Source organism: Myxocyprinus asiaticus, chromosome 2, assembly GCF_019703515.2.
Source record: "Myxocyprinus asiaticus isolate MX2 ecotype Aquarium Trade chromosome 2, UBuf_Myxa_2, whole genome shotgun sequence".
Lineage (NCBI taxonomy): Eukaryota > Metazoa > Chordata > Actinopteri > Cypriniformes > Catostomidae > Myxocyprinus > Myxocyprinus asiaticus.
In genome coordinates this window covers 59,056,657-59,076,193 of record NC_059345.1, presented here as the reverse complement: position 1 = coordinate 59,076,193, position 19,537 = coordinate 59,056,657, and the positions used below count along the sequence as shown (strand labels likewise).

At 38.6% G+C, this 19,537-nt stretch overlaps 1 protein-coding gene across 5 annotated transcripts in view; it reads right to left on the bottom strand.

Moving 5' to 3' along the window:
- Positions 1 to 19,537, bottom strand: part of LOC127450404 (DENN domain-containing protein 4C-like) — a 124,491-nt gene that overhangs the window by 3,611 nt on the left and 101,343 nt on the right. For all 5 annotated transcript variants that reach the window (XM_051714498.1, XM_051714517.1, XM_051714508.1 and 2 more), the window contains exons 26-33: positions 18,521 to 18,696; positions 7,590 to 7,781; positions 6,857 to 7,040; positions 3,081 to 3,191; positions 2,825 to 2,962; positions 2,456 to 2,573; positions 1,880 to 2,033; positions 30 to 94 (exon numbers count right to left, since the gene is read on the bottom strand). In XM_051714498.1, the coding sequence (XP_051570458.1) occupies positions 30 to 94; positions 1,880 to 2,033; positions 2,456 to 2,573; positions 2,825 to 2,962; positions 3,081 to 3,191; positions 6,857 to 7,040; positions 7,590 to 7,781; positions 18,521 to 18,696 (1,138 nt within the window). The remainder of the gene's footprint in view (positions 1 to 29; positions 95 to 1,879; positions 2,034 to 2,455; positions 2,574 to 2,824; positions 2,963 to 3,080; positions 3,192 to 6,856; positions 7,041 to 7,589; positions 7,782 to 18,520; positions 18,697 to 19,537) is intronic.

Below are 19,537 nucleotides of genomic sequence, written 5' to 3'. Positions count from 1 at the left end.
TTTGAAATGGGAAAATAGTAGTCACATACCAATGTCTATGTTCTCCTTCCCCAAAGCAACAAGTGACAGAAACAATATTTCCCTGTAGATACTCCTGTACATAAAGTGTAGAGGTGGTTTGAGCAAAAGATATACTCTTACATCTCATAAACAGTGTGCATTTGCTTCAGGCTCATTTAACCAATAGTTCATTTAAATTAACCTAGGCATTGGCGATCAAAGATGCAACAGTTCTTAAAACTAAATTGACAAAAATACAATAAATGAATAAATTATACACTGTATGGAATATTTGATAAGAAAATTCCTATCGCAGATGGGAATGTTTTTGCTATTAAAGAAATATTCCAGGTTAATTATGATTTAAAGGAATAAATCACCCAAAAATGATAATTCTCTCATCATTTACTCACTCGTATGACGTCTCAAAATTACATGACTTTCTTTAGTGAAACACAAATATAGATATTTTGATATGTGTTTTTGTCAAGTCAGTGGGATCAAACACTATGGATTAAAGGTAATCCATAAATTTGGAGTGGTTTAATCCATACGATTGTTTTTGGGTGAGAAACGGACCAAAATGTACACACTCCCTGTGTATGCGTCAAGCGTGAGGAAGTGTAATTGAGCTTAAATCATGATCACCAAGGAGACTGCGGATGGCAAGATTTATAGTAAAAAAGTCAGCCTGATCTCATGAAATTTGCATGACAATGGCAACATTTTTACAGACCTAAATTACATGCTGTATTAAAAATTTGGCTGCAGTTTCCCAGTGAAACGCCTTGCGGGGGGCGCCGAAAGCGAGTGAAATGATGTTGTAATCAGACAAGGTTTTTAAGTTGAATTTTAAATGGAGGTTTTAATGAGTAAAATGAACTTCCCTAACCTAAAAGTTTAGCCTAAACCTAACCAATAGTGTTCAAATAGATAAATGAGAGGTGAACAAAACAGACATCCTTTCCCTTACCCCATGCCTGAACCTATCCAATAGTGTTCTTGTCACAAATGCAACATAAAAAGCAAATTTTCTAAAGCAACCATGTCATGTTGTGTCGCTTCTATGACACTTTCGTCTCACGTGTGAGCTTTCGTGCTTAGCTGGGCTCAAACCTCGGTCATCCAAATCTACCGCAGAACTACCGCAGAAGTTAATCACACTTGAATAAGTGTCAATGTATGTGTGTCTGTCATAGAAGCGTTAAAATTTATAATTTTTCAAATGATGCGTTAAAGTGTTTCGATATGATAACATGGCACTGTGCGAGTAACAGTGAAAAATAAGGGTTTATAAAGCGATAATCAGCCGTTGTACTCGTGATTTGTGTGAAAGTGAATAAAATGAAAAGTTGTTGTAGCGCATGGAGTAAATTTCACCAGGAAGAATGCGTCAAATAAAACTAAATTAGCAAAAATGTAGTTGTAGTAACGTTTATTCTATGAGACTAGGTTGTAAAATGGAGTTACATTTTGGTCCTTTTCTCACCCAGAAACGATTGTATCGGCACACAGTAGATTTAACCACTCAAGTTTTATGGATGACCTTTATGCTGCATTTATGTCTTTTTTGGAGCTTGAAAATGTTGGAACTCGTTGACTTGCATTGTATGGACAAAAAGTCATACAGGTTTCAGACAACACCAAGGTGAGTAAATGATGAAAGAATTATCTTTTTTTGGGTGAACTATTCCTTTAAGCTCTACAAGCTCAGCTTAGCATTGACAGTTATGAATTTACAGTAGAAGTCTATGGGGCAAGTGCACAATGGTTGCCCCCACAGAAATCCATTGTAAGTGCATTTCATTTTATGTTTTAACAAACTGAGTTCAAAAGCCTCATGACATGTAAGATCTAGCATGCTAGTTGTCTCTCCAACCTCTGTCGTTTAACATCTGGTCGTTTCTTGATCTCTCTGAGGAGTGAGTTGATGGGGCCATAAACATTGTTTGTCTGGATGTTGCGTACAATGCTGTTTAACAGAGTCCTTGTCTCCTGGTGGTCAGTGGGGGCTAGAGTTCCCTTTCTTTGCACTGCAAAACACACGACATGTAGAGCCAGTCATTAGTTATAAAACGACACAACCAGCATTTAATTAGAAGTTTGCAGAGAGCCTATAAACTCAACTACTGTCATATTACAGAGCTCACTGAAAATTATGGGACATAGCGACCAACAATTCTCCTCCACAAACTCAAATTTAACATTTTGTATGCAGTAGGCTATTAGCAAACCATTCTTGAGCTGTACATGTTCATGTTTCTCTACCCCACTAAATTTATTAAGCATACAAAAGTGTACAACCGCACAAAAGGTGCACAATCTGTTTTGTTGTTCCTTCATTTCTGAACACAACACTAGAAACTGGTTACACTGACCAGTACTGTGCTGATTAACAATACTGAATAAGAATGTAAATGTGTAATGGCAGTGTGTCAAACACTACTGCACTCACAGAAGGTCCTCCAGAGCTGATAAAGGGGCTCAGTGGGCTCCTGATGCAAGTTCACATTGTCCCACAGCAGCTGCACATACACCTGCTTACTGTCCTGAAACAGAGATGTCTGCGGCATCTATGGGAGGAAAACAGGGAAGTTAATTCAGCTCAGCTGAATGATCCAATTAAATTGATTCCAATGTAGATTTAAACAAATCATTTCAAAGTAATCGATTCAAATAATTCGGTTCAAATGAATCAATGAATGGATTACAGATTTATCCAATAAAAAAAGCATATTTTCAAGCTAAACTGGATTAGACAGGCACAATGGCTCATTTCGAATGAGTAGGGGTGAGAACAGTAGTGTGAATGAACGTAACACACCTGTACTCCATTATTGCAGTGCTCAGAGGTAAGGATGAGTCCAGGCAGAATGTTTGGTAGGTCCAAACGGCGGAAATACCACACCAAATTCCAGAAAATTATGGGATGTTGACTGAGAAACTTATGGGTATAGATTACCTAAAAGATCATTAAAATGATTTAATTAGAGACATTTTAAGTACATTTATATATTTCAGGTTATTTTACAGAAGACTCAACCCCCCAAAAAGTTGTAAGTGAAGTTGTTATTAAATACCTCATCCCCCTCATTCTCTAATAGTGACTCCAGCTCTTTGCGCAGGACCAGTGGACTGAGATATGGCACAGAAACTGGTTTGGGGTTTGGTCGCTTTTGAACCAAAGTGTCCTGGAACACCAAAATACAGAATTAAACATTCGTAGAATGATGTCAATTGAATCTTACCTCAGAAGCAGAGGCTCAGCGTCTTGCTGCTGTGTTGTGTATCCACCATTAAATGATGATGTTTATAAACAGGCTACTCAAGAATATTGCGAGAAATTTTATGAGATAATAAACCTATTATGAAATATTGCATTTGGTCCTGGTCTTGCTGTGCTAACTACAGTGAACAGGGTACACATGACATGAGTAATTTTTCCAACAATTGTTTACAGACAGATTGTTTCACTTGACTATATCACAATTCCAGTGGGTCAGAAGTTAACTGTGCCTTTAAGCAGCTGGGAAAATTCCAGAACATTATGTCAAGCCTTTAGGCAATTAGCCAATTAGCTTCTGATAGGCTAATTGAAGTCAATTAGCAGGTGTACCTGTGGATGTATTTTAAGGCCTACCTTCAAACTCAGTGCCTCTTTGCTTGACATCATGTGAAAATCAAAAGAAATCAGCCAAGACCTCAGAAAAATACATTGTGGACCTCCACAAGTCTGGTTCATCCTTGGGAGCAATTTCAAAATGCCTGAAGGTACCATGTTCATCTGTACAAACAATAGTACACAAGTATAAACACCATGGGACCATGCAGCCATCATACTGCTCAGGAAGGAGACACATTCTGTCTCCTAGAGATGAACGTAGTTTGGTGCGAAAAGTGCAAATCAATCCCAGAACAACAGCAAAGGACCTTGTGAAGATGCTGGAGGAAACAGGTAGACAAGTATCTATATCCACAATAAAACGAGTCCTATATCGACATAACCTGAAAGGCTGCTCAGCAACGAAGAAGCCACTGCTCCAAAACCACCATAAAAAAGTCAGACTACAGTTTGCAAGTGCACATGGGCACAAAAATCGTACTTTTTGGAGAAATGTCCTCTGGTCTGATGAAACAAAAATTTTACTGTTTTGCCATAATGACCATCGTTATGTTTGGAGGAAAAAGGTTGAGGCTTGCAAGTTGAAGAACACCATCCCAACCATGAAGCATGGGGGTGGCAGCATCACGTTGTGGGGGTGCTTTGCTGCAGAAGGGACTCGTGCACTTCACAAAATAGATGGCATCATGAGGAAGGAAAATTATGTGGATATATTGAAGCAACATCTCAAGACATCAGCCAGGAAGTAAAAGCCTGGTCGCAAATGGGTCTTCCAAATGGACAATGACCCCAATACCTCCAAAGTTGTGGCAAAATGGCTTAAGGACAACAAAGTCAAGGTATTGGAGTGGCCATCACAAAGCCCTGACATCACTCTGACAGAAAATTTGTGGGCAGAACTGAGAAAGCGTGTGTGAGCAGTGAGGCCTACAAACCTGACTCTGTTACAGGAATGGGCCAAAATTCCAGCAACTTATTGTGAGAAGCTTGTGGAAGGCTACCCAAAATATTTGACCCAAGTTAAACAATTTAAAGGCAATGCTACCAAATACTTACAAAGTGTATGTAAACTTCTGACCCACTGGGAATGTGATTGAAAGAAATAACAGTTAAATAAATAATTCTCTCTACTATTATTCTGACATTTCACATTCTTAAAATAAAGTAGTGATCCTAACTGACCTAAGACAGGGAAGGTTTTCTAGGATGAAATGCCAGGAATTGTGAAAAACTGAGTTTAAACATATTTGGCTAAGGTGTATGAAAACTTCTGACTTCAACTGTAATTCGTTTAGACTGCTTTTCTGTTACTTTTTTTTGTCCTTTTTTAAGCTTGACCTGCAACCTATTTTCATTGTATGGAAAAAAAAAATATGGCTAAAAAAATTATTTCTCAATATGTTTCAGCCTATTGATGATATTCAATATATATCTTGATAATTATGTATTAGCTCTGAAATGGTTTAAAAGTGTTGTTTTTTTTGTTTTTTTAAATCAGAGGAACCATCATTTTATCCAAACTGCCATTGTAGCCAAGTAGATTCAATATTTTAAAGGCATTGAATAAAAATTTATTTCAAAATAATGAAGGCATGTTTCCCCCAGTTTTATTCGTTTACTAAACGAACACAAGAGGAAATGAGATTTAATCCTTTTCTTTGATAAGCACTTTTATATTCATATTTTCTTTTCAATGATACATAGTAGCTTAATAAAAAGCATTATCTTCATATATTTTTGTGAATGTACAAGGTGTGCAAAAACTATTCACTTATTTTTTTGCAACCCTGATGAATATTAGATAATACAAAATTATTTCTGTGGGACGCAGTCAAGGTTATTATTATAGTATAATACTGACTTATTATTATTTTGTAGATAAGATTTGTTTTATATACAAGTAATATATTTTCTGCCCTATTTACTTCACCTTCACCTGGAGCAGTTTCTAATGTTTGAAATTGCACGAATGCTTGAATCTTCAGGTACTTTCACAATGCGTGTGAACTGCTCTAAAAGCGCTAAATACAGGAGCCCATGAGTCCTGCGCGTGCACAGAACAGAACTCGATTATTGTAAAGCGAACACAGACCATGTTTATCTGGCTTTAATCACAGCCCTTTGCAGTTTAATAATCACACATGACCATATCGCCATTTTGATGTTATTTTGATTAATAGTGCAGCCCTGAAGGATCCTGAAATTAGTCTACTGATGCTCTTTATGAAACTTAATGGCCAAATAAAAGGTTCACCCAAAAATATAAATTCTCTCATTATTAATTTACTCTGATGCCATCCCAGATGTGTATGACTGCCTTTCTTCAGCAGAACACAAATGAAGATTTTTACAAGATAGAGCTCTGTCAGGTCCTTATAATGGAAGTACATGGGTGCCAGTAATTTGACGGTCCAAAAGAAAAAATATTTAGGCAGCATTAAAGTAATCCACACTCTCCAATCGATCAATGAATGTCTTCTAAAGCAAATCGATACGTTTGTGTAAAAAATAAATAGATAATAAAAATTTTATTACGTTTTAAAAAGCGCTTCGTGCCAGCAGCTGCTGTGAAGTGTGACGTAAGCGTGTCGGCGAGTTCACATGAGAATTCGGAAGCTGCACTTATTTACAACAGAAGAACGAAAGTCTCACGAGAGGCCATTTCAAACAGCATCAGAGCCCTGGATAGAACCACCTATTTAAAGTAAAAGCATTTTAATTATTGACTTGTTTCTTACATAAACCTATCAGTTCGCTTCAGAAGACATTCATTGATCGACTGTCACATTGATCGACATTCATGTGTACTGCATTATAAGGGCCTGACAAATCGTCATTTGTGTTCTGCTGAAGAAAGACAGTCATACACATCTGGGATGGCATCAGGGTAAGTGAATAATGAGAGAATTTTCATTTTTGGGTGAACTATTCCTTTAAAATCATCACGAAATCGCTTAGTTTTATATCGTCAGCAAAATCATCGTGATTATTTCTTGTATATTTCATATATATTTCAGCGCTACATGGAAGACAACAAAATCATATGGGGTTTGGAACTACATGAGAGTAAGTAAATGATGAAAGAATAACATTTTTGGTTAAACTATACCTTTAAGATTTAGCTATGGGCAATATAATTTCATAAGACGGTATTTATGTTTTCAGTCAGACCAAAAATGAGCATTCAAGTTCCTTAAACGATCACACTAAAATCAAAAGCTCAAGATCACTCACCGCCACCTCTAGTAGGCTGTTGGGTAGGCTGGTGGTGGATATACCATGACTGGGCCGCTGGGTGCAGTCCAGGCTCTGCAAAGGGCCACCCACACTGTTGCTGCGGGTCAAAGAGGTGTTGCGTTTCTCAACTTGTCTCTCCATTAGACTCAAGGGGTTTGAATGCACTGGCTCAGGCACAAGACTGCAGAGCAAAGTCAGATTTCAGCATGTAAAGTGAAATTCATGACACAAAACATTATAGTAGTTAGCCAAATACAAATATCTTTGACCAACTTACAAAAAAAGCCTTTTAAAAATAATCTATCAAAACATGGAATCAGCTGAAGTTCAATAGTGTATTTATAACTGCAACCTACCGCAATGTTAAACCTCTATATTTCTGTGTTTCTGAGCTACTATAATCACCAAACAGAATGGCAAAAACAATTACTTTTACACAGGTTTCCCAAACACTATCCCCCACCTGCCATTGGAGGGACAAACAGATAGTAACACCACGAAGTCAACATGCTGTGTCGGGCTGGATAGGATGCTTGAACAAGCAATGCTTTGATAACAGCACAGTGTTTACACTTTTCAGGAAAGTCAACCTACAAATGTCTTACTTCTAGTCGTCTCTGCATATTAAGCTGGCATTGGAGAAAGTATTTTAATGTCAAACAATTCAACACATCACCTTTAATTATACATAAACATAAATGAAAACATTTCTTAGATTCTGGTTGCATACATCTTGGGTGTTCCAGTTTGAGAAACGGGTATCTCGACAGAACCTTCGCTTTCCTCTGGGGATTCAGGGCAGCTCATGAGATCAGGAGGGTCACTAGGACTGCCCACTTTGACCTCTGAGGAACCAGAGGTGGCTGGCTGAGTGCTGGAGCTGTGGATACTGTCTCCTGATGTGCTCGTCTTCAAATAGAAGCTGAAAACCAAATGTATAAAGTGGCAGTCAATATTACTCAATATTAATACAAATAGCACAGATGTTTATCAGTTATTAACATAGGCAACAACAATTTTCAAAGATTAAAAAACATATATATGTAACTTGTGCAATTCATTCTTATTCCAACCAAATCCTTTTTTAATCTTAAAGGAATTTTCCGGGTTCAATACAAGTTAAGCTCAGTCGACAGCATTTGTGGCATGATGTTGATTATCACAAATTTATTTCGACTTGTTCTTCCTTTAAAAAAAAAAAAAAAAAAAGCAAAAATCGAGGTTACAGTGAGGCACTTACAATGGACATGAATGGGGCCAATGTTTGGAGGGTTTAAAGGCAGAAATGTGAAGCTTAAAATTTTATAAAAGCACTTACATGAATTATTCTGTTAAAACTCATGATTTATTTGAGCTAAGTTATGTAAATCGTAATTTTTACAGTTGTTTTAGGGTTTGTTGATATTACATCATCATGGCAACAAAGTTGTAAAATTGGCTATAACTTTACACAGAAAAGGTTAGTAAGCAATTTCGGCACACTAAAATCATGTTAACACGCTTATTGTTTAAAGGAATAGTTCAACCAAAAATGAAAATTTGCTGATAATTTACTCACCCTCAGGCCATCCAAGATGTATCTGAGTTTCTTTCTTCATCAAAACAGAATTTAAGACTTTTAGGATTTCATTTCAGGCCTCCTCCTCTAAACAATGCAAGTGAATGTACTCCATTTTTTGATGGTCCAAAATGCATATTTAGGATGCATCAAAATAATCCACACGACTCCAGTCGACAAATAAAGGTCTTTTATTAGAAACAAAACAATACTTGTATACTTTTTAACAACAAATGTTCGCTTCAGACCTGAGCTCATGAGAGAGATGACGTAAGCTTGTTGGTAAGGTCATGCGTCACGTGGAGGAGGAGTCAGGAAGCGCATCATTGTTTACATTGGGTTTTTTACAATTATTATTTGGAAATTTTTATATATTGTTTTTAAATTGTTTTGGACTGTTTTGGTTTGTGAACGGCACAAGTTTATCTTGAAAACAATGATGCGCTTCCTGACTCCTCCTCCACGTGATTCGTGACCTTACCAACAAGCTTACGTCATCCCTCTCATGAGCGCACGTCACAGAGATGTACAGAAGCGAATATTTGTAGTTAAAAAGTATACAAGTATTGTTTTGTTTCTTAAAATAATCAATTGTTTGCGTTCAGAAGAACTTTATTTGGAGAAGAACTGGAGTCGTGTGGATTATTTTGATGCACCCTAAATATTATATATAGAGTACATTCACTTGCATTGTTTAAAGGAGGAGGCCTGAAATGAAATCCTAAAAGTCTTAAATTCTGTTTTGATGAAGAAAGAAACTCAGATACATCTTGGTTGGCCTGAGGGTGAGTAAATTATCAGCAAATTTTCATTTTTGGGTGAACTATTCCTTTAAGTCTTGTGGCTATACTTTTGAAACAGTGAGTATTTTAACGTTTACAGAATGGCACCATTCACTTCCATTGTAAGTGCCTCACTGTCACCCAGATTTTAGCTTTTTTTTTTTTTTTTTTTTAATGAAAAGGAGGGGCAAGTTAAAATGTATTTTTGTGGTAATCAATATTATGCCACAAATGCTGTTGATTGAGCTTAACTTGTATTAAACCTGGAATATTCCTTTAAGTAGCCTTGTGTAGCCAGCCTTTTGACAATAGACATCAAGTCTGGTCCACTTTGCAGTTTATTCTGACCTAGAATACCCACCTAGAAAATGAAGTAGCTGTCTGACCGACATTTAAAACTACAGCCACAGTTTTATATAATGTAATTCTGGAATCAGAGATAACTTTGAGAACAAAGAATATACTGGTGTGCTTAATTTGATCTATATGTTATCTGTCTCAAATAAATGTCTTGAATATCTTTCAAATATTTAATACTATGATTGCAACTTTGGTAAATTCTTGCCAAAAATCTTCCTCAGCAACACTTTTTTTGTTTGTTTTTTGCCAGGGAACTTGTGAACACAACTTTATTTCCTGGTGAACTGTTAAAATCCCTGCACCCTGACTTCGAAGAAAATTACAAAGGATCCAGACAATCTGATTAGCGCTGGCCTTGATTGTTTGCTGTATATGAAACGATCTGAGTGCATGCTTTCTGATACTACAGTGCATTCAGAAAGTATTCAGACCCCTTAATTTTTTTCACATTTTGTTATGTTGCAGCCTTATGCTAAAATGCTTTAAATTATTTATTTTTTTCCACATCAATCTACACTCCATACCCCATAATGACAAAGCAAAAACCAGATTTTTGATAACTTTGAAAATGTATAAAAAATAAAAAACCGAAATATCACATTGACACAGTTGTGCTCAAAAGTTTGCATACCCTGGCAGAAATTGTGACATTTTGGCATTGATTTTGAAAATATGACTGATCATGCAAAAAAAAACCCTGTCTTTTATTTAAGGATAGTGATCATATGAAGCCATTTATCATCACATAGTTGTTTGGCTCCTTTTTAAATCATAATGATAACAGAAATCACCCAAATGGCCCTGATCAAAAGTTTACATACCCTTGAATGTTTGGCCTTGTTACAGACACACAAGGTAACACACACATGGCAATTAAAGGTTAATTTCCCACCCCTGTGGTTTTTTAAATTGCATTTAGTGTCTGTGTATAAAAAGTCAATGAGTTTGTTTGCTCTCACGTGGATGCACTGAGCAGGCTAGATACTGAGCCATGGGGAGCAGAAAAGAACTGTCAAAAGACCTGCGTAACAAGGTAATGGAACTTTATAAAGATGGAAAAGGATATAAAAATATAACCAAAGCCTTGAAAATGGCAGTCAGTTCTGTTCAATCACTTATTAAGAAGTGGAAAATTTGGGGATCTCTTGATACCAAGCCAAGGTCAGTTAGTCCAAGAACGATTTCAGCCACAACTGCCAGAAGAATTGTTCGGAGAAATACAGGCTGCTCTGGAAAAAGACAGTGTGGTTGTTTCAAGGAGCACAATACGACGATACTTGAACAAAAATGAGCTGCATGGTCGAGTTGCCAGAAAGAAGCCTTTACTTAATAGTTTGCCTCATAGACAACTATTACATATATATATATATATATATATATACACATATACATACATATACACATACACATATATACACACACACATACATATACATACACAGATACACATACATACACTTACATAAAATAAAATATATATATATATACACATACACAAATAAAATAATAAACATACATGATTAAACTACACTCTCCACATCCCCTCCCCGAGATTCCCCCCAAAAAACTAAATATTTGCCCCATTTTTTAGCAAATAAGTCCCTCAACCCCAGCCTTCTACTTACCGCCTCTTCAAATGCAGCTACCCTCCCCATTTCCACACACCACTCCGAAAAAGAGGGTGCTCCATTTGACTTCCAACCCCTTAAAATTACTTGCCTGCTGATCATGAGACTGGTCATAACCCAGTTTTTTATATGATTGTCCCCTAAATGCATGAACGCTCCATCACCCAAAATACAGAGTCTGGGACAAAGCAAAACCTGAGTGTTCAAAACGTCGCACAAATACCTCTGAACCCTCAACCAAAACTCCTGGATCTTAACACACCCCCAAAAGACATGGGTAGTGTCTCCAACGTCTGACTGGCATCGCCAGCAAGTGGGTGTGTCTTTAAGACCAAGCCTATATAATCTAGAGGGGGTCCAATAAAATCTATGTAAAATCTTAAATTGCATAAGGCGAACCCTTGCATCTCTAGATACAGACTTGACATTTTTAAGAATCTTAGTCCAAACTCCATCCTCCAATACCAAATTCAAATCTTTTTCCCATACTATCTTGAGAGAAGTCAAGGCTCCATCCCCCAGACTCTGAATTAGTAGGGAGTAATACACTGATGCTTCATGGCCTTTTCCAAAAGCAGCAATCACCTCTCCCAAAGCACCTGCCGCTTTAGGGGGGTGCGTGCCACTCCCAAAAATAGTGCAGAGAAGGTGGCGAAGCTGTAAATACTGAGATCTGGGAATGCCAAAATGTTGAACCAAATTTTCAAAAGATCTCAATACTCCACCCTCATATAGGTCACCAAGTGCATTAACCCCCCTCACAATCCAATCTGACCAACAAAAAGGGGACTTATTAATACATAGTTTAGGGTTCTGCCATATGCTCGAGGCAACATTTAAATAAATATCAGAATTAAACACTCTGGACACTTTTGTCCACATCGAGTGCAAATGCAAAATAACGGGATGCGACTTAACCTCTCCGGCTAGTTTAATCGAAAGGCTATGCAGTGGCGAGATAGGGGCAAGAACTTCCTTTTCAATACAAAACCAGGGAGGGGCCCTCTCAGGTGGAAGCGACCAATGAGCCAAATGTCTAAGACTGAACGCATAATAATAAAACAAAATCTTGTGTAGGCCTAGCCCTCCTCTGTCAATTGGCCTATGTAACTTATTGAAATTTAACCTGGGGCGCTTACCATTCCAAATAAAGGACTTCGCTATGCTATCAAATTGCTTGAAATAAGAGAGGGGGACATCTACAGGGAGAGACTGAAGCAGGTAGTTGAATTTTGGAATACAATTCATTTTAATAACATTAACCTTCCCAATCATCGATAAATGTAATAAAGCCCACCTGCTGACATCGCTCGAAAACCTTTTTATTAAAGGGTCAAAATTAACTCTAACTAAATCACACAAATTTGCTGGGAATAAAATCCCCAAATACTTAATGCCCTGTTTGGGCCACTGGAAGGCGCCCAGCTGGAAAGCCGTTTCTGGGCAGTACGCTGTCAGCGCCAAAGCTTCGGATTTAGACCAATTGACTTTGTATCCTGAGAACTTGGAAAAGGAATTAATAATTCTGTGGAGGCAAGGCATAGATCTAGTAGGTTCAGAGACAAATAATAAAATATCATCTGCGTAAAGCAGAAGCTTATGCGCCGCACCTCCCGCTGTCACCCCTGGAAAATCATCCTCCTTTCTTATTGCAGCTGCTAATGGTTCCAGGGCAAGACAGAAAAATAACGGGGAAAGAGGGCAACCCTGTCGAGTGCCCCTATCCAGAGTAAAATAATCTGAAATTAATCTATTTGTTTGTACCGCTGCTACAGGGTGTTTATAAAGTAACTTAATCCAACCAATAAATGTACTCCCGAACCCATACATTTCCAAAATCTTAAAAAGATAATCCCATTTTACCATATCAAACGCCTTTTCGGCGTCAAGTGAGATGGCAGCGACCGGAGATTGTTCATTCGCCACTGACCACATGATATTGATGAGACGCCTGATGTTATCAGAAGAGCTATGGCCCCGAATAAATCCCACCTGATCTCTATGTATAAGAGATGTCATAACCTTACTTAATCGGTTAGCCAAAATTTTTGACAATATTTTTACATCTAGTTGGATCAGGGAGATTGGACGGTAACTTTTACACTCGCTTGGATCTTTGTCCTTTTTAAGAATCAGACTGATCCGGGCTTGTGTCATGGTTGGAGGAAGTTTTCCCTTCTTTAATGATTCAGTATAAACTTCTAACAAAAGTGGGGCCAGTTCTGTAGCATAGGATCTAAAAAATTCTGCGGCAAAACCATCTGGCCCCGGAGCCTTGCCAATAGGTAGGGACTTAATTACCTCGTTAAGCTCCTCCAAGGTTATCTCAGAATCAAGAGAGTTTTTTTGCTCAGTCGTCAGTTTAGGAAGATCAAATGGTTCCACAAAGTTTCTAATCTCTTCATCAGTAGGCGAAGGCGTGGAACTATAAAGATTAATATAGAATTCTTTAAAAGCATTATTAATATCAATGGCTGAGGTAAATATTTCACCACCAGCAGATTTCACTGAGGGAATGATTGAAAAAGATTCTCTGCTTTATATGTCTAGCCAAAAGCTTCCCTGCTTTGTCACCCGACTCAAAGTATGACTGTCTTGCCCTGAATAACCAAAACTCCACTTTCCGCGACAAAATAGTATTATATCTATATTTCAATCGGGTCAATTCTCTGAGGCCATCAGCTGACATACGGCGCTTCAGCTCTGCCTCGGCACTTTTAATATTTCCTTCCAACTCCACAAGTTCTCGTGCTTTGGATTTTTTGATGAATGAGGCATACTGTGTGATCCGGCCCCTAAGAACCGTCTTAAGTGCCTCCCAAGCCACGCCCACAGAGGATACTGAGGACCAGTTGGTCTCCATATAAACATTGATTTCAGTCTTTAACATTTGTTGGAAATCAGGATTTTGTAAAAGGGATACATTAAGGCGCCAACTATACGATTTCTTTTTCTCTATATGTGGCATCACCTCTAAACTCACCAGGGCGTGATCTGAGACTAAAATGTTTCCAATTGAGCAATCAACAACAGATGAAATGAGGGATTTGGATATCAAAAAAAAATCTATTCTAGAATGAATCTTATGGACTGATGAAAAAAATGTAGAGTCCCTACCGGATGGGTTCAAAAGTCTCCAAATATCCGAAAGACCAAGATTTTTACACATCCTATGAAGCGTCAGTGTTGCTCTAGGGGGTTTACACACTTTAGCTTCACTATGATCAAGGACTGAATCCATCAAAAGATTAAAGTCTCCTCCCAATATTGTATCATGAGGGGTGCCAGCGGTTTGCAACATCCCTTCAAGATCTATAAAAAAGCCTTGATCATCAACGTTAGGTGCGTAAATATTAGACAAAATCAGACTTTGCCCTTGAATTTCAGCTAAAACAATAATTACTCTTCCTAATTTATCTTTAATCTGTTTGAGAAATTTGAATTGTAAATGTTTATTTATCAATATAATGACTCCCTTGCTCTTACTTGAGCCAACACTAAAGAAAACATGTCCACCCCATATCTTCCCAAATTTTTCAGCTTCCTGCGGGGAGAGATGTGTTTCTTGAAGAAACACTATATCATATTTCTTATGTTTAAGAAAAGTAATAACCTTCCTTCTTTTTATGGGGTGCCCCAACCCATTCACATTCCATGTGGAGAGAGACAACTTATTCATATTAACATTTGACATATTGATATAATAAAAATAAAAAATTGTGTGTGAAAAACAATCAACCCCCGAACATCCCCTGGAACAAAACAAATAGAAAAAAGAAAAACGTGCGCATAAACCCCGCGCACGAAAGCGCCAACCGGCGAAAATCCCTCTAAACTCAAAAGGTCCATGAACGCCCACGAGTCCCCACGACAACTTTGCCATCGGATTGCTCAATTTTGTCTCACAAATTTGTGAGGCAAAATTACATAACAGAAAATACTTTGTGAAATAAACCCAGTTAATAGGAAGAATGAACACAAAAAATGTGTAGATTCATTCACAGAACTGTCTCAAAGGTGTGATCTTCCACAAAACAAATTCCAGCTGATATAAATCCGTTCAGATACCTCGGACAGACAAATGAATGTTCAGTGAGCCGGCTGTTATGAGTTCAGCGAATGACGTAATCATTCAAATGTCCCATAAAAAAAAAAAAAATTCAAAACAAACTCCAGCCAGCAGGAGGAATAAGCACGAAGAACGAACAGATTAATCCACAGCTGTTCCAAAGGAATGTTATTCAACAGAACATGCTCCAGCCGCTAGGCGGACCCAATACAAAAAGAAACAAAACCGGCATCCCGGATCCCCGGATGGTCGAGTCAATTCACTCGGAGGCTGCATAAAAGTATATACCATGACTTACATAATCTGTCAGCTTTATAAAAGACATCCTTTGAGTGAGCATGTAAATATTTTGCGGTCATCCGTAGTGTCCACTCTCAAACTGGCCGGGAACTTCAATGCAAAAGTTTAAGGAAAAGTGTTATTCACAAAACAAGCTCCAGCCGCACAGTGGAGCCAACACCAAAAACCCAAAATTTCACCCAGCTTCCTCAAGAGTTAGGTACAGCGAGTCAGGCCCACTCACATGAGAAACATCCAACGGTCATTGATTCTATAAAAGACATTGCCAGATTTGGACATGTGAATACTTTGCGACCGTTTTTCGTTTCTATTCTCAGTTTGGCAGGAAACGTCAGAGCAAACGAGATCTTTTTCTGATGTAAGAGTTTCTTACATTCCTTGAACCGATCGTGTTTCTCTCTTGTCGAACTCGCAAAGTCTGGGAAAAAGAAAACATTATGGTTCTTCCAAGAAAGCTTACCTTTGCTCCTTGCCTGGCGCAACACAAGATCTTTATCGGATGATCTCAGAAATCTGGCCAGAATCGATCGGGGCCTGTCTCCCTCAGCAGATCTGTGAGCTGGGACTCTGTGAGCTCGCTCGATTTCCAGCTTGTGGCCTGTTATATCGAGCAGACTCGTGAAAAGCTTGTCCAGGAATTTCACCATATCTCTGCCCTCTTCATGCTCAGGAATTCCAACAATTCGAACGTTATTCCTGCGGTTTCTATTCTCAAGATCTTCGAGCTTTTCAAGAAGATGTTCCAAATCAACTTTGGTCGCGGGCGGATTAGCGGATAATTCCCTCTCCGAAGATTCCAGAAAATCGATTTGTTTTTCAACATCAGACACTCTTGTACCTAACTCAGAGAATTTTATTTCCATCGCCGTGATCGATCGACGTATTACAGCGAGATCCTCCAAGTCAGCAAGAATCTTCGTCAACATCATCGACATGTTGGACAACTGACGCTGGATCTCCTCTCTCGCCGCGCCATCCAAATCGAGTCCCCGGTCTGTAGGCCTCTCGGGGCTTTCATCCTGAACAAGTAAGTGTCTTTTAATATCTCCAGAGCCCGAGGATTTTGACTTCTTTGCCATGTTTTGCAACAAAGGACAAATGTGTAACTGGGTGTAACAAATTTCACCAGATTATAACACGAGAATAATCGAAAATTCAGCAAAGTGCGTAGAGCTCGTCGCTCACACGTCTGCTCCTTGCATGGCATCCATTTTCCCCATAGACAACTATTACAAAAGACTGCACACTGTCATTGATGGTAAAGGGGGCAATACACAGTATTAAGAACTAAGGGTATGCAGACTTTTGAACAGGGGTCATTTCATTTTTTTCTTTGTTACCATGTTTTGTTTTATGATTGTGCCATTCTGTTATAACCTACAGTTGAATATGAATCCCATTAGAAATAAAAGAAATGTGTTTTGCCTGCTCATGTTTTCTTTAAAAATGGTACATATATTACCAATTCTCCAAGGGTATGCAAACTTTTGAGCACAACTGTAAGTATTCAGACCCTTAACTCAGTACTTAGTTGAAGCACCTTTGGCAGCAATTACAGCCTCAAGTCTTTTTGAGTATGATGCGACAAGCTTTGCACTGCTGGATTTGGGGATTTTCTGCCATTCTTCTCTGCGGATCCTCTCAAGCTCTGCCAGGTTTGGGACTGTTGGTGGACAGCCATTTTCAGGTCTCTCCAGAGATGTTCGATAAGTCCGGGCTCTGGCTGGACTACTCAAAGACATTCACAGAGTTGTCCCTAAGCCACACTTGTTTTGTCTTGGCTGTGTGCTTTGGGTCACTGTCCTGTTGGATGGTGAACCTTCGGCCCAGTCTGAGGTCCTGAGATCTCTGGACCAGGTTTTCATTAAGGATATCTCTGTATTTTGCTGCGTTCAGCTTTCCTTCAACCCTAACCAGTCCCCCAGTCCCTGCTGCTGAAAAATACCCCCCAGCATGATGCTCCCACCAACATGCTTTACCGTTGGGATGGTATTGCGCAGGTGATGAGCGGTGCCTGGTTTCCTCCAGACATGACGCTTGGAATTGAGGCCAAACAGTTCGATCTTCATTTCATCAGACCAGAGAATCTTGTTTCTCACAGTCTGAGTCCTTTAGGTGCTCTTTTATGTGTCGCACTGAGGAGAGGCTTCCGTCTGGCCACTCTGCCATAAAGCCCAAATCGGTGGAGTTTTGCAGTGATGGTTGTCCTTCTGCAAGTTTCTCCCATCTCCACAAATGATCTCTGGAGCTCAACCAGAGTGACCAATGGGTTCTTGGTCACCTCTCTTACCAAGACCCTTCTCCCCCGACTGCTCAGTTTGGCCGGGCGGCCAGCTCTAGGAAGAGTCGTGGTATTTCAAACTTCTTCCATTTAAGAATTATGGAGGCCACTGTGCTCTTGGGAACCTTCAGTGCAGCCGAAATGTTTTTGTAGCCTTCCCCAGATCTGTGCCTTGACACAATCCTGTCTCTGAGCTCTGCAAGCAGTTCCTTTAACCTCATGGCTTGGTTTTTGCTCTGATATGCATTTTCAGCTGTGAGACCTTATATAGACAGGTGTGTGCCTTTCCAAATCATGTCCAATCAATGTAATTTTCCACAGGTGGACTCCAATCAAAGTGTAGAAACATTTTAAAGATGATCCAGAGAAATAGGATGCACCTGAGCTAAATTTCAAGTGTCACAGCAAAGGGTCTGAATACTTATGTCAATGTGATATTTCAGTTTTTACTTTTAAATGAATTTGTGAAGTTAGCAAAAATCTGGAGTTTGCTTTGTCATTATAGGGTACGGAGTGTAGATTGATGTGAAAAAAAAAAAAATTATTATTATTATATAATTTTTTATACACATTATTATATAATTTAAAGCATTTTTGCTTAAGGCTGCAACGTAATAAAATGTGGAAAAAAATTAAGGGGTTTGAATATTTCCTGAATGCACTGTAAATCTTTAGAAACTTACCCTGGTGTGGTGCGCAGGTCATGGAACTCTACATGGAGCAGAGGGAGGAAAGAGATTTGACATAATGGACAGGTGGAGTTGAGGTTGGAGTCATCTGCAGTCCAGCCTGCCATGATCTCCTCGTCATACACCAGAGCCTCACATGATCGACACTGAGAGCAGCTCGACATGAGGACCTGAGGAAGAGACCACATAACTGAGCAAAACGTTCACTTTCTGAAAGAAACATGGCAGACTTAAGCACTATTTGGACGGAATTTGTATTCCAAACAAAGTTTGAGTTACAATTATTAACAGTGAATGTCTGTCATTTCATCTAATGATTGGGATTGGGATCTCTGTAGTTTATTATAAGATAGAAGTGTCCATTGTCTGAATGTGGATGTTACGGAAGGCACGTGCATACTTGTATACTAAAACATTAATGTACATAATAAGGGAAAGTATATAAAAAAAAGATTTAATTATCTTTTTATGTATGTTTGATTGTATACTAGCAGTACTTTAACTGTTATTTTACCCAGAATGTTTAGAAAAAGGTGCACCAGGCAGTGAGTGCAATGAGAAATGTTGCTTTAGCTTTAGTATTCAACGAATGTCAAAGTAAATTGCAGTTAACATAAAAAGACTCATCTGCAGAGAGTTAATTTTTAGCAACAAGAAAACAAATACATTTTTAAATTAGAATAATTCGTTTTCTCAGCAATATGTCTCATCTGTGATCTGATTTTCAAAAGGTATGGCCAGACGCCCATTCCACCAATAGCGTTAGGGCGACAGTAACAGGAGCGCTCACTAGCGACATACAGTACAAGGAAAAGAGACACGAAGCGATAATGCTGCTGCATGTGCGAAAGGGCTAAAAGTAATCCATATGACTCAAGTGGTTAAATCTAATAGGTGTGGCTGAGAAACAGCCTACAAATCTCCACTTTCACTTTCACATTCTGTACGTGAGAACACTTGGCAATAAAACTCATTCTGATTCTGAAGTGAAAATGGAGAATTATATTAGAA